Source organism: Marmota flaviventris, chromosome 1, assembly GCF_047511675.1.
Source record: "Marmota flaviventris isolate mMarFla1 chromosome 1, mMarFla1.hap1, whole genome shotgun sequence".
In the NCBI taxonomy this organism is placed as follows: domain Eukaryota; kingdom Metazoa; phylum Chordata; class Mammalia; order Rodentia; family Sciuridae; genus Marmota; species Marmota flaviventris.
The window spans coordinates 86,770,302-86,786,891 of NC_092498.1; the positions used below are offsets into that span (position 1 = coordinate 86,770,302).

The 16,590-nt window shown below is 40.7% G+C and overlaps 1 protein-coding gene across 2 annotated transcripts in view; it reads right to left on the minus strand.

Moving 5' to 3' along the window:
• Positions 1-16,590, minus strand: part of Jazf1 (JAZF zinc finger 1) — a 327,436-nt gene that overhangs the window by 49,284 nt on the left and 261,562 nt on the right. For both annotated transcript variants that reach the window (XM_027939606.2, XM_027939607.2), the window contains exon 3: positions 236-432. In XM_027939606.2, the coding sequence (XP_027795407.1) occupies positions 236-432 (197 nt within the window). The remainder of the gene's footprint in view (positions 1-235; positions 433-16,590) is intronic.

Sequence of the window (16,590 nt, forward strand, 5' to 3'; positions counted from 1 at the left end):
AGCAAACCCAAGACATCAACCACTTCACCCATGCATAATGGTAAGGCCTTAAAAAGATCTATGAAGTCATGATCACATGCATGTTAATCATCTATAAACATTTCTTCAATAATAGATCAAATGAATCCATATTCTGTAGAGGCCAGAAAAGAATCAAAGTAGACATCAGATCTAAGACACCCTGTGTCCCCAGCCCCCAGGGCATCTCTCCCTGAGGCAGGGCCAAGCCACTCACCTGTCGGAGTGCTGCTGCGGAATGAAGAGGAGGGGGTGATGGGTGGGGTCACAGGGGGAGTAAGGCTTCCGCTGCTGTGGCGTGGCGGGGTGGACACATTCCCTCGGGACACTGAGCTGGACAGGGTCAGTGAGAGCTTCGGCTGAATCTTCTTCTTCAGAGACTCCTGCTCTCGGCGGGCAGCATCCGTCATGAATCTGAAACAACAACAGAGGGTAACTAAGGCAGGCCATCTACGGAGCAGGAGGATGCATGATGGTCAACTAAGTTTGACAAATTCTTGGCTCTGGGACAGGAGCTGGGCCACAGGTCAGTCCCCATCTCAAAGTCTAGCAGCTTCCTTGATCCTATGCAATGGAATCTTCCAGTCTATTTCATGCTCCTCAGAGTTGGGGGCCAGGCAAATCTTCCTTGCCAGGAAACTTCCACACATAGGTTAGACCCGTACCCACCACAGTGCCTTTCATTCCAAGATTTCCTCTTGTTCGGAAGGTCCTCTCTTTCTCCACCCACAGGGACCCATCCTCGAGCCCCCCATCACCTCTGATGGAGCCCTTCCTTTCTCTGCAGTGCTGACCCTCATACCTCTTAACATATTTGGCCTCATGAAAACTCTTGATTCTTTTTTGTATTACTCCAGATTCTCGTATTGCTATTTGAACTTAATTTTCTTTTTTTTCTTGGCTACTTGCAGTCTTGTCTCCCTGGCTATGATGGCCAGACTCTAGTCCCTACAGTTTACCCATCATTCTGGGTAAACACCTGCAGAATGACCACATAAATCTTCCCAAGCTGATTCAAAATGAGGGGACATGAGCAGTGTGAGAGGACCACCACCAGAGATCTACTTATCTTCTGATTTTTCAGAAAGGGAAAGGCCAAATATTTGAAAAAAATGTACACCATCTTGAACAATTAGGGAAATCAAATCACAACTACATTGAGATTTCATCATGTTTCAGTTAGAATGGTAGCCATCATGAGTACCAAACAATTATAAATGCTGGAGAGGACGTGGAGGAAAAGAAATACGTTTACACTGTTGGTGGAATTGTAAATTAGTATCACTACTATGGAAATCAGTATAAAGGATCCTCAAAGATAAGGACTGGAACCACCATATAACCCAGTCCTACCACTCCTCAGTATTTATCCAGAAGAATTAGAATCAGCACGCCTTAGCGACACATGCATACCCCTGTTTATAGCAGCACGATTCACAGTAGCCAAACTATGGAAGCGGCCAAGGTGTCAACCAGGGGGTAAATGGATAAAGAAAATGTGGTCAATATACATCACAGAGTTTTATTCAGCCATAAAGAAGAATGAAATTATGTCATTTCCAGGAAAATGGATGGAACTTGAGAACATTACGTTAAGTGAAATAAGCCAAACTCACAAAATCAAGGGTCATACATTTTCTCATATGTGGAAACTAGAGGGCAAAAAGGAAAATAAAGGTGGGGTGGGGGTGGGGGGGCTGTCTCATGGAAATCGAAGGGAGATTAGTAGAGAAAAGGGACCAGAGGGTGGGACAGGAGGAAGGGAAATGGAAAATCCTGGGAAGTGATAATGGCTATATTATATTGTTATATTGTGTGCATGGACACATATGTAACAACAAATACCACCATTATATACAACTGTAATGCACCAATCAAAAATATGGGGAAATAAGGAAAGGGAAAGGCTAAATTTCCTCCTAGTTTCACTTTGGAAATTTCTAAGGTATTTTTCCAAAACTTGCCTCATTAGTAATATTCAAACTTTGTGCTTTTCTCCCTGTATAATCTAATGTTTCATAAGCTCATGTAACATGAGAGGAAAAACAATCTATGCAATGGTATCTCTTACCTAAAGAACATACGTCTGTCTGTGTTATTGGCAGGCGGACTTTGCCAGCTGCCTTTTTGAACACTATGATGGAAAGCACAGTGAACAGGGTATCTGAAAGCATTTAGGATTACCTTTAGCAAACACCTGTGCCAACCTAGGCTGAGGAGCCGAACACTACCCTCTTTAGTCTTCCCTGTGTTCCTCCAGCTTCAATTGTGTCTTGCTAGTTCAGTACAACTCATCGTAAACTCATTCCATTGCATTTAATCATGGTGTTTTACACAATCCACTTTACATTCTGCTTACAAAATTCTTTAGTATTTTTTTCTTCACTACACTATGAAGTTTTGGAAGTCAACAGATAGCTTTTAGGCCTGGTGAAAGCTTAGAGTCAATTAAACACCCAATGAAACAACAGTAATATTGTTACAGTGTCTTAAAATTCCTACTTTTATACTTGGAGCACGGATGGCACACTTCTTGAATGGCTCCTGCAACACAATCTAGATATATAAACTGGATTTTATATGTTGAACTGAACTGTAATAAAGCTACATGCATTGCCTTGAGCTCTTGGATTTTGTGCTACAAGATGTTGATGATTTAAAAAGAAGAAAGGACTGTCGATGCAAAGGAATTCGAATTGTTTGCACCTGGTAACCAGGTAGGTACTCATTTATTTTCCGAGGCAAAATTGGTTCTCTAACTTTTAAATCGTTTTTTACCCTTCTCATAAACCTCTACTCAAAATATAGACTCAGAGAAAAACAAGTAACTAGTGCTTTCTTTTATTATTTTCAGCAGAACTGCTAACTAGTAGGTGCTGTGCTTCTCAAATGGAGTTACACAGTGTGCCGGGGAGTGGGCAAGACCACAGGATAAACAGGCTGCTTCTACCAGGAAGACTCATCATTCTCAGTGGCAGGTAACTCAACCCACTTTATCAAATAGCAAAATAAACAGGCTACAGGGGTTGGAAAAAAATTCACATTTTGCACTTTAGTTAAAAGCACGGTAATTGGAGTCAGACAGACCAGGATTTAAACCCTGGCTGCGTTATTTACTATGTGATTTGAGGTAAGTTGATAAACCTTTCTAAACCTCAGCTTCATTCTCTAATGAGAATACAAAGATATTGGACTAGAATTGTTTCAGATTTTGGAATCTGCATAGACTCCAAACGCAGAGACTTTGCCAGTTGGGCATAGGTAATCCCCAAATCTGAAGATTAGGTTGTTGATTTTGGAACATTTTGGATCAGGGATGCTCAAGCTGCAATAGTTGTAGGTAAGGAATCTTTTCTGCAGGAGAATTTGATCTTCTGGTTAACACTGGCAGCACACTAAGATGGTATGTCAACGATGCTACTAGGTGACACTAACTTATGTGATAAAGATGACTCCTGCATGGATTGGGTACAACTAGACATGACCTGTACATACCTGATAGACAGGTATCCTGATTTGGGTTTCCTGAAACTGCTATCTTAGAACTGGGCACCTCATTTTTTGCTGAGGATTGTGATCCTTCTACCTTAGCCTCTTGCTTATGGAATTTTATAAGAGCTTTGCCTCTTGTCGGGTGGAGCCTCTTATGCCAGGACAGCTCCCACCCCTGCCTCTCTGCATTGGAACAGATGGATGCTTCCCTGTTGTGGCTCTGTCCTCTGTCTTTCTGAATGGACTCAGAACTCTCTGTGGTCCCTGGTCATCTTGTGAGCCTTAAGAAGACAATCCGTGGGTGGACAGGGCAATAACAAAGCCCACTCAGGAAGATATAGTTGTGTAGATTAAAAACAGCAACTTGCTGGCCACAGTAAGTGTCTCGAAAGTTAGAAGCTGTTCCCGTTCTGCAAAGCACTGCAATGTGGTTGTGTGTTACATTTTGTCTACCTTGCTCAACTCCCAATTTCTTGAGGATGCACTGCCCGTCTATGGATGTGAATGCACCTGGGTTGTGCCTCATGTCGAGCAGAAATCCTGTCTTCAGCGTGTTTGACTGGGAACAGGCCCAGAGAGCACGTATCTAATGTCAGAGACTCTTGCCAAAATAAATGAGAGAGAGTCTCCACATCTTCTCTTGGGTTAAAAGTATCCGTAACTCATGCTTCTTATTTTAAAATAAACACTTTCCTAGAGCTTGGATATAACACAACCATAAACAACCATAACCCTCACATACACACCCCCCACCACCTTCACCCCCATGTGTGTTTGGTCAGCTACGCATGGCAGTTTGTCTATGGCTTCTATTTTTCTAAGAGCCTTCTAGAAGAACAAGGCACCCATGTTAAAAGCATTAAACATGAAACACACTCCGAAAGCGCTACGCCAGCCCTTCTCTCCTGCAGCCCTCTTTCCCTCATTCCCTCCTGGATTGTGGCTGCGAACTTGGCCACACAACCATAAATCATGACAGCCCTGCCACCCTAAGATCCGCAGCTACACAGTTTATTCCCAGTGACAAAACAGATGGATGCCACACCAACTTTGCAGTTGCCCTGGGTAAAACAGGCTCAGGCTGCCCCTGGGCAGTCGGTCATGCTCTTCCTTTTCCCCCTGTTCCCTGTGACCTTTTAAGGACTTATTAAAACTCTAAAAATTTTAAGCAATGTCCCACCCATACAGCTATTTGTCAAAGGTGGGCAGATTCCCGATGGCAAGGAATCATCTGGGGAGTTTATAGAGAAGCTGAAACAGCAGGGTAAAGGTTGTGGCTGGAGCCAAGAACTGAAGACTGAGTAGCCCAGGGCTGGCCAGGAACCCAGACCAAATCATTTTCCATCTCCAAGATGGCTGCACCCTGACACACCCTTGCAGGACCACAGCCCAGGTCTTTCCATCACTGGGGTTGGAAATGTTCTCCTGGCATTCTCATGGCTAAAGGGGAGTTCAGGTTTAGGGAGTCATGGCGTTGGTCAGACGCACCTTCCTCAGTGGGCTTTGGCTTCAAGAGTGAGGCCTCTCCTGAAGCCCTCTGTAGTCACAGCTGGTGTGAGGTTTTGCAGCAGAAAGAAATCTTGGTTAAGTCAGATCACTCAGTCTGATCCCCTCATTTGTCATAGAAAACTGCTAACTGGGATGGTGACCCATTCAAGGTCACTGTGCTGGAGAAAGAGTTGGTATCAGAGCCCCTTCAGGCCTCCGGACTCTGAATTTAACACCCCCGAGAAAACCCCTGTGCTTCTTTGTGCTTTAAATTCATGCAATGGCTTTCAAAACTGAGGGGTGTGAGGAACTGAAGATTTTGGGGTCTGGGGAAGTGCAGGGAGAATCACTATGGGGATTTACATGCTGCAAGTGGAGAGGTGCATGGTAGGAAACCCAGGAAGCCCATCCTTGAGATGTATACCAAGTTTTGTTGCACAGATGCTTGGGTTTGCAGTCCCAGCGGGCTGCATTCTGGGTAAGGCTGGTTGTGCCCACCTCCCCAGATTCTCTGACCATGTGAATTATTAGATGGAAGCATTATGGAACCTGCTCCTACTGGTTCCTGAGAGCCAACCACTTAATTCTTATGAGTAAGCCAGCTGTTAAATGGCCATTAGTAAAAGTTATATGAACTTATAATTAAAGCAAATATATCGAAACAAAGATATTTAACTCAATGCTCATCAATTCTTAGTTTTGTTTTTTTTTTACTGAGATAATTTACATTAATATTGTATACTTTAGGTAGGTAGAATGACTATATAACTGCTCTGTGTTCAGTGACATCATGTTGGTAGCTTAAAACTGGCCATGGTGAGAGTGTTTATGCCATGGAAACAGGCAAATATCACCTGTTAAATATTGGCCAATACATCTTGTAGTTATTATTATTTTAATGTGTGAGGGGAAGCATTTGGATCAGGCTCCCAGCCTACTCACTAAAGGAACTAATCAGGGAAGGGATAGGAACAGATAAGAAAGGTCCTTTCTTCCCACCACCCTACAGGGTGGTAGTGCACATCTGTAGTCCTAGCAACTCAGGAAGACAACGCAGCAAGATTGCAAGTTTGAGGCCAGCCTGGGCAACTTAGCAAGACCTTGTCTCAAAGTTAAAAATAAAATGGGGGCTGGGGTTGTAACTCAGTGGTAGAGCGCTTGCCTAGCATATGTGAAACACTGGGTTTGATCCTCAGCACCACATAAGTAAATAAAATAAAAGTATTGTGTCCATCTACAACTAAGAAAAAAATTAAAAATAAATAATAATGGACTAGGGATATAGTTCATTGGCAGAGTGCTCCAGGGTTCAATCCAAAAATTTATAATTGGATTTATGACCTGTATTTTAAAACATTCAAAAATATTATGGAATGCATGTATGCAACTGAATATATGCATTTACATGTACAGTTTAAAGAATAAAGTGAAATCTATATATCTGCCATCTAACTTATGGGAAAAACAAAACAAAACACTGCTATAACTTCTGAAGCTTCTTGCATGAAAATTTTTCTTCCTGGAGAAATATTACCCAGATATAATTATGGTTGATTTTTCAGAGGTTTTCCTTCTAACATTATTTTTCTACACATGGAGAAAATTGAATGTTTCTTAAAGAAAAAAAAAGTCACTGGAGACTTCATTCACTGTTGACTAACAGCCTGGAAATCTGCAGTCAGGCAAAGCAATGTTTTCATTTTGAAACTGAAACTGCCATAAGATTAATTTTAACTTTCCTACAAATCAGAAATGCCTAAGTGACTTTAATTTAATATGGTCATTTGTAGTAATATTTGTTATTGCTAGGGGAAGTACATATTCCTTAAGTAAATGTTCAAGACTCCATTATAAATCTTTTAAATCCTTAGACCACAATGCTCATTCAGTCTGACATGTTAAATGTGGAAACATGAATATAACACCACAGGGGGAAATGTCAGCTGCTGGTCCAGGGAGACCAGTTTCAACCACAAACTCAGGAAATTTACAGTATTTGCTGAAACCTGGGCAGAGACTCCATTGCCACCCCCCTCAATGTCCAAAACACCTGAGTCTGTGTTCTGTTGGGGAAATGGCCTAGATCTCAGTGGCACTGGAGAACCGAGAAACAGAAGTGACCAGGTAAAACCTTTGTCTCTCTTGGAAAAATGTAAAAAGAATCCAAATTCTGAGATGTGGGGGTGGATGATTATGATGAGACTCTGGAGAAGGCATGAGGTCTAGAGGTCTGAGCTGTGTGTTGTCAGGAGGCTTTTTTGGGGCAAAGAAATGGGGGGGCTTATGGAAGTCATGACACTGAGGAGTTTTGGTTTTGGGGGTAGATGGAATATATCGCTGCTATGGATCTTCTCAGTGCTAACACTGGATGATTTCAGCAATAGCATAGAACAAAGTTCTTCCAACTTTTTTAACCTCATCTCATCATCCTAAGTGTAGCATGAGGCTCAGGGGTATAGTACTTGCCTAGCATTGCCTGGGTTTGATCCCAAGCACTGCAACAAAGAAAATAACAAAGCAATGGATTTCATATTGTGACTCACTATACACATAACTAAACTTGCAACCTGGAGTTTGAAATCTCTAAAGCTCTGAAAATTGAGAAATTTCAAATAAGTTTGGTAGCAAAGCTCATTGGAAGACAAACCCTGACCTGAATTGCTGGAAGGTTATTTACATACTTTTATCATATTTGGGGTCAAATTCATATGCTTTACTGCATAAATATTAATGTGCTTGATTTTTTGAAGCTGCCTCCTACCTGCTGGGATTATTATGTAATGTAATATATAGTGTTTGAATTATAATTACCTTTATGAAGTTTGAAACATTATGAAATAATGAAACATGTCCAGATTCAAGGATAAATTGTTTTAAAATATCTGAAACAAAAATTTCATGAAACCATCTTTACTACATGGCATATACTCTGATTCTACCACCAGCTACATCCCCAGTCTTCTAAAATTTTTATTTTGACAGAGGGTCTTTCTAAGTTGCCCAGGCTGGCCTTGAACCAGTCCTCTAGCCTCAGCATCCTGAGTCACTGGGATTACAAGTATGTGCCACTATGCCCGGCTGTAACTGCTTCTTGAATCTAAGATTGTAGAAATAGTTTGATAAATGTCTGAACCCGAGTCGAGTGGCTCCTTGCTTTCAGAATCTGCAAAACTCATATATTGACAGTCTGTATCCTAGTACCTAGCTCAGAAGCAGCCAATTGTTGGTATAAAGAAGCACCCAGAAGATTTCTTAGTATTTCTTGAAGTTTCTAGTGTAGCAATTAAGAGGGTGAGCTTTGGAGCTCGATTATCTAGATTCTAATCACTGATCTATGCTCTCTAGCTGTGTGACTCTGGGAAAGTTATCTAGCTTCTCTGTATTTCAGCTTTCTCCCCTGTAAATACTGACAATAAATAACAGGGTCTAGCTGATAGGGTGGTATGAAGGTTAAATGAATTAATACATGAAAAACATTTGGAAAAAGGCCTGATGTGCGTGACGAGTGTCAGGTTCCTGGTTCATAATGGGCAAACAACACCTAATCTGGAAATCTTAATTCACAAATCTTTCATCTCTGACATCCACACCAATTTGGCTATTTCTCAGCTGAGGTACTAAGTACTAAGATAAAGACTGCCTTTGTAAGTTCTGCAGATTCTGAAAGCAAAGAACAACCCAATACATTCTGTAGACATTTATTAAACTCCTGCTATAATCACAGGCAGATTCAAGAAGCAGTTATAGCCAGATATGGGGGCATGCACATGTAATCCGGACTACTTGGGAGACTGAGCAGGAGGATCACAGGTTCAAGGCCAGCCCAGGTCACTTCGCAAGATCCTGTCCTAAAATAAAAAATAAAAAGGACCAGGATGTACCAGTGGTAGAGCATTTGCCTAGCATACACGAAGCCCTAGGTTCAATCCCCAATACCACACACACACAAAAATAAGCAGCAGCAATTATAGTAGCTAGAATCCAAAGAGACAGCTCCTCTCATTAAACATGACGAGCTAGAGGCTAGCTATAAATCCACACACCTCTTCTTCACTTTTCTCCGTCTTGATTCTTGGAGAAGAACCAAACTTGGAGAGGGTTCTACTATCCTAAGAGACCACAGGAAAGCCTTTCAGAAGCTGATGGAAGAAAGTTTTCCAGTCTTGGAGGAGCTGTTCTCGACTGGACATGTGCAAAGTTGCACAAGACTGCACAGCCAGCCACCAGGCCCTTTGCAGAAAGCTCCCCAGTAACTATGCTTCATTATGTTCCAAAGCTTTGTTCCGCCTTTTCAATGGCCCTTTGGGTTTTGCCATTTTTCAGTGAAAACAAGTTTATGAAACCCAGAATGCCTTTGAGAAAAGCTACAGGGAGCTGGCAGATAGACCCTGAGATTCCAACACTCCCAAACTGGGGGGACTCATCTCTCCAGACCACGAGCTTTCTGTCATGACAAGGATGCTGTCTAACCTTTCAGTCCAGAGTCCAACCTGAAGATGATGGAGTTTTCTTTTCTCTGGCTAGTACACATACAACCCAGGACAAGGATGGATAGAGCCAGGAAATCAGAAAATCAATCCACGGGACCAGAGGCCGTGGGAAATGACAATGAGAATAATGGGTACATTTCAGCATGCGATCATGTGTGGCCCACATGTCAAGGATCTGGCTGCTGTAGCTCTTGATGTAACGATGGTTTGCAGAATGCACATCTGCTAATAAACTCATGGGCAGGTCTTCTCATTTTAGTAGCAACTTGAATCCACAGTGCAATTGAAGCAGTATTTGGTTAAAACAGCTGGCCAGTAAAACATGACCTTAAAGGCAGTAACCGTCTCTCAGTGCCCCTTTAGGAAGAGAAGGGCCTTCTCTTGTGAATTGGAAAACTATTGTCTTTTCAGTAGACAAAGAAAAAAAAAATACGAACCCTCAACGAAAACCCACTTCAGAAAATTTCTAGTAATGTTTCCAAATAATCCTACATTTTACTTCTCATCCCAGAGCTATTTTCGACTTTGTGATCTGAGGCCCAGGGGGTAGATTTTGAAGCTTCATAAAACCTTTTGCAGTATCACCAAAACTCACAGCTCCTTTAACATTCTGCTATTAAAATTTTAATGTAAAATAATAAAACGAAAAGCAGCACCAGGAAAAAGCCAGTCCGTGTGATCAGATCAGTTTGGCACTTGTGAGAGGTCTCTGTGTGATTTTTACCCTAAATTCACACCCGTTGTGGGTAGAATCTGTGAAGGCCCCAGCCAAGGAGTTAGGATAGGTTCTCAAACACCAAACCAAAGCTGACAGACTTGCTACAGTGAGACATTGTTTTTCTCTTTTTAAATAAGTTTATATCTGATACATGGAGAAAGATTGCTCCTGGTCTTTGCGTAGTTCTAGTCTAATCTGTACAAAATAAACGTGAGGACCAGCCAATCTTATGAATTAGCTACACCTTGTAGCTAGGTTTGCTTATAAATGTTCCCTTTTAACTTTGGAGACAAAGGACAAAACAGGGTAAAGATAAAATAAGAAGTGATCTTTTCCTTATTCACTATCTTGACAATCATATTTTCATTTTTAAATTTATTTTTGTAGTCCAAGGCCTCATGCATGCTAGGCAAGTACCCTTCCAGTAAGCTATATCCTGGGTCCTTCTTTATTTCTTATTCTTTTCTTTTTTTATAAGCAGCTACAATTAACTTATATTTCTTATGGTATATTGTAGCTTGGATATTCTAAAAATTCGAAAAAAGTATTTAGTGACATTGGCTAGCCAATATTGCCAAGTATATTTTAACTAACTACCATTAACCACCACCAGATTCTCATTAGAAAGAAAAGGCCATTTTAATTAAGATAGAGAAAGAGCATCATTTGGAATAAATTTTTCTTTTTTTGGTCAGTGCTGGGGGTCAAACCCAGAATCTTTCACATGCTAAGCATGTGTTCTACCACTGAGCTATATTCCCAACACCTAGAATGATTCTTTCTTGAGGATCCTTTCTAGCTCATTTTTATTGAGATTATAATAACACTAGAACATAAAAAAATTCACTTAAATTTTTTTGATGCAGAGAAACTAAAACATAAAATTTCATTTTGTCATTATTTTATAATTGTGTCAGGTGTACACTATATCATTTATAACACTTTATATTTATAACATTTATAACATTTTATATTTTTAATACTAGACACAGTATTAAAAATATCCAACTTTTCTATCATTTTGTTAAAACTTAGTTCCAAAGAATGTTGACTGAATGGAACTCTCATATTTATTCAGGTGGAATCACTTGAAATGTGCTGGGCAAACTAAAGATGGCCAATACCAGAACATCCAAATTCAGTGGCTTCTCCCTTCTGAAGACTGGGAGGAAGGACACCAAGTATCAAGTGTCCTCCTGTAACTGACATAGGAAGGAGCAGTGGTGCAGATATCTCCTGTTCCCTGACCACATGCCCCAGGCCATTCACAGGCTGCAGACCATAATTCACAGATATTATTGCTTTTAATATCTTTAAAAAAATTTATTTGTTCTTTTTAGTTCTACATGCCAGTAGAATGTATTTTGACATATCATACATGTATGGAGTGTAACTTCCCATTCTTGTGGTTGTACATGATGTGGTGATAACACAGAAGTAATGAACACAGAAAGTTATGTCCGATTCATTCTACTGTCTTCCCTATTTCCATCCCCTCTCTCTTCATTACCCTTGGTCTAATCCAATGAACTTCTATTCTCCCCTGCACCTCTTATTGTGTATTAGCATCCACATATCAGAGAGAACATTTAAGCCTTTAGATTTTTGGGATTGGCTTACTTTACTTAGCATGACCATCTCTAGTTTCATCCATTTACCTCCAAATGCCATCATTTCATCTTCTTCATGGATGATATTCCATTATGTATATATGCCACATTTTCTTAATCCATTCATCTGTTGAAGGGCACCTAGTTTGGTTCCACAGCTTAGCTATTATGAACTGAGCTGCTATAAACATTGACGTGGCTGCGTTACTGTAGTATGCTGATTTTAAGTCCTTTGGGTATGGACCGAGGAGTGGGCTAACTGGGTCAAATGGTGGTTCCATTCCCAGTTTTCTGAGGAATCGCCATACTTAAAGCAATAACATCTTTTCCTGAATTTTAGCACTCAAATGAAATCCATGCACCAAAGCTGAGTAACTGAAATAATAAACAGAATCCCCTCCAATGAAGACAATGATTTCTTTGTGTATTCCCAATAAATACTGGGTATTTTCTTCACAGCTATGGAAAAATACAGTCCATCTGATTAATGAAAGCTCTGACTCTGGGTCCATCATCTACTCCTTTAAGCCACTGGCCAGCATTAATTATCAGTGAAGCAATTAATTTTTATTTACTTTAGCCTGACTAAAGTAAACCACAGTCTTTTTCATCACCAATGCCAAGAATAAAAACCACTTCTAAAAAACGACACCACAACTCTTGGGCTTGGAAGGAGAGGCTCTCTGGGAAGCCCTCTATCTGCCTTTCCATTCCTCTTCTATCTTCACTGAATAGCGAGTGTCTACGGCTATTTCTTGCACATGGCTTTCATTGCTAATTTGACATCTGTGTAAAAGCCAATGAACAAAATAAGGAAGTTGCATTTTATGGGGTTTTTGTGGTATCAAACTACAAATAGCTTTTGAGTTTTTTTTCTTTTGCCTCCTCTGAAAATAAATTCAATGACTTGCTGAGGTTTCAGTGTAAACTGCTAATGAGATGATGCATGCCTCTTCCCACAAACTGGAAGAAGTTTAAAGACTGAAGAGAAAAAAAAAAAAATTGGATTTAGGATCTCTTGGAGTTTTAGTTCCAGTCCACAGCTGGGAACATAGCCTGGTGGTTGGACTTAGTCTAGAGGCCGAGCTCCTGATTGGATTTACCAAGCGTTTGATCTTGGGTGTATTGTTTACCCTTTCTAGATCTAGGCCCTCCTTATGAAACAGATAAGCCTAACAACTCATGGAAGTTACTCTCAGATCTCAAAGGTAAAGACATGAAAAGCATGCGGCCTAATGTATTCTCAATATGTTAGGGCAACTCAGAATCTTGGCCTTTCCACGGGTGTTGGTCCTATATCGCTTACCCTCACCCAGGAGTTATGAGCAACTATTCAAATATGTAACAGCCATCAGAGTGGATTACTACTGCAGAAGAAGTCATTTTTGGCAGGAAGCTATGTAGTCCACAGAAGGGCTTAGTTAGGTACATGAGTTTGGGATCAGAAGTCTCCATTTTCAAAGAAAAGTACTTCTGATGTAAGAGCTCAGGTGAGCTCTTCTCGTCTTCTGACAAGACAGGATAGACAATGTTCAATGTTCAGCTACGAAGAAGTGACTCAGTGAATCTAGCAGCAGGGGATGGGGGCAGCAGGTTTCTTATTAATTAGTGAGAAAACGAAGGGGCAGCACAGGAGTATGGGGCTCTCAATGTAAAAGGAGGTCTCAAAGAGGTAGGTTTTGAGCCAGGCATGGTGGCACATGCCTGTAATTCCAGTGCTCAGGACGCCGAGGCAGGAGGATCACAGGTTGAAGGACAGCCAGGGCAACTTAGTGAGACTCTTTCAAAATAAAAAAATTATCTAGGGCTGGGGATGTAGCTTAGTGGTAGAGTGCCCTGGGTTCAACTCCCACTACTGCAAAAAAAAAAAAAAAAAAGGAGGTAGGTTTGTTTATGTACTTACAATGACTCTGGTGCCAACAACAATGCACTCTTCCCTAGAAAACCCTCAATAAGAGATCACAGCACTCTTGCCTCTGCTATTTTAGGATTCAGTCTTAAGAGTTTTCCCCTGAACCATACCTTGGGTAGCCACTGCAAACCTTCTACTGATATCTCAGCCCAGGCCCAACTCAACTGGTGTGTACTTTACCCATTCCCAGAGGATTAGGGAATAAAGATGGTGGACTAAAAACACAATATCAGAGAAATTCTAGTATGCTTAAGACCAGAGCTGAACAATGTGAAGAAAGGATGTTTTTTTTTTTTTTTTTTTTAAGAAAGGATGTTAATCACCCATTCGGCTACCAGCATCTATTCATGGAATGCAATTATAAGGCCAACTGCTCAAATTTATGCTTGCATACATGTGGTCAATTAATGTGCAAAGGAGCAGTCAGTAGATTGGCATTGCTTAGGAATAAAGTGCAGTTAATGGCATTGTTTTCTTAAATAGATTAATCTATGTAGGTAGTGAAACATTGTGAGGACAAAGTTCTATGTGCGGGCTCTCATCTGACAATATTCTTATGGGTTTCTCAAAGTTATAGACCTCAAGGTTCATGGGCCTTGGGGGCTGATTATCTTCCAAATATATATATTTTATATGCCAGACACTACTCTAAATATATATTTTTCTTTTGTTAAAATGTTTTTAGATGAAAGATTATTACATAAAATTCTGGGAGGCCACTGATTTGGGCTAAGCTCCCACACTAGTGGAATCACTAAGTGATTCAACCCAGAAGCGAATCGCTTGTGCTAGGCACCACGTAATCTAACTGAACTTTTAAACAGTACAGTTTTCCTAAAAACAGAAGATTCACACACTAATCAGAAAGGGTCCACTTTAGCTGAGCTGGCATAATAAGGAAGTTCCCTTTACTTTAACCCTTTAGGGAAAGACTATGAAATGAATGATCTGAATTTCGTCATGGGAACACTCATTCTGAGTTTTTTCTCTGGCTTTTTTTATTTTTTTGGTGGTACTGGGGATTGAAATCATGGCTACACAAATACTCTATCGCTGAGCTACATCCCCAGCCCTATTTTAAAATTTTACTTTGAAACAGGGTCTCCCCGAGTCACCCAGGCTGGCCTTGGAACTTGTGATCCTCCTGCCTCAGCCTCCCAAGTTGCTGGGATTACAGGCATGCACCACCATGCCTGGCACTTATTCTGTTCTACAGAATGAGATGTTGCCAGATTCTAGAATTGCTAATAGAAGCCAATAAGATCTTTAAACTAAAATCATTTAAATTTTGCCTTTGGGAAAGAATTCAGTTTTCTCTGTTTCCAGGAAGCTGGCACGTGACAAATGTGTTCAGGTATTAGTTATTTGGGTAAGTATACACTTGATCAATCTGGTTTTTTTTTTTTTTTTTATTTTAATCAAAGAAACATGACCGCCCATGTCTCCTTCCTGCTTAGGAGTTAACCTGGGAAGTCTGAGTGCTAAAAATTCTTGGTAAACTGTAAACCACATGAAAATGCTGGGCATGGAGAGGATGCAGGTGTTGATAATGGTGATAACTTAAACATCTTTTTAGAGACAATTTCAAAAACACACAGAGTGAGATCAGTGTGACAAACTGCCATGTTATCAACATCTTGCCAACTTCCTCCCTTCCATCTCCCTTTTGAGATGATGATTGCTGAAAATTCACATATATTTTATCCCGTGTTCACATAATCACTTGAAATATATAAAGGAGGAAGGGAAAAGAAAACAAAGGGGGGAAAAGGGAAAAAATTCACCACAGTCCCTGGGAAATAACTAACAGGTTCAAAACTGAATGAAATGTTTAATAGCTTAACTGCTGGATTGCCCATCCAGGGCTGCACACATAGCTAAATTACAATACAAATTGCAAAGTTGGAGCACCATCACGCAATCTTTATCATTCAATGATACTGGAGATTTATGAATTTGGAAGATCTGACCCAAGGGTTCCCAACTCTTTCGGATACTTTAAGTTGGGGCAAAAAAGAATGTCACAAGACTACTATTTAATAATACTCTTAAGTGACTTTGTATTTCACAAGATTCTGTAACTGCCTCACCCCCACATGCTTCTTCCCAGACACAGGCCCCACAAACTGGGAATCAAGAAAAAAAAAATCAGGGTGTTTAAACTTTTCAAGAATGTCACTGTACTTAACTGCTAATGAAGTGTTTCTTAGAGGGGCCTCCAGCTCTTTGGCTGTTTACAAGCAGTGTTCATTTGCATGCAAAAGGCCCAGCTAATCATCCTTAGCAAAGGCTGGTTCCCAGAAATGCATGTGCCCCAAGATCCTGTTTATCCTGCTGGTTTATTTAGCAAAGCTTTTCTTCACAGAGTATAGACTCCCGATTCAGGCCAACCTGATTATCCCAAATCCCCAATTAGTGTAATTAAAGCTTTAATGGCTTGCAGCAGGGATATAAACCAAGCAACCCCTTAAAAACCCATTGCTGTGGAGTATGCAGGCCGAGGGCTTCTTGACTAGTTGATGAAGACCCTGGACACCTCTGCACCCAATACCCAGGCTATTTCTGGAAACCAGGGGGCCTCTTCCATCAGATGCACACATGGAAACCAAGCTGCCTGCCTGCCCCCAAACCCTAAATGTCCACTAAAGCCATCACATTTTCAGATGGGACACCTCTCAATGCTCCAACAGATGCTAGCCAGGTAGGAATTTCCTCCCTTCTATCATTATGCCCTAGGAAATAAATATCATAAGGAAAATAATCACAAGCAACCCAAGAGAATCTTGTTAGACCCTGTGAAGTCCTCTTGTATTGACCCTGATGCAAAAAAAAAAAAAAAAAAAATTGCTGAGAACCTTTCCA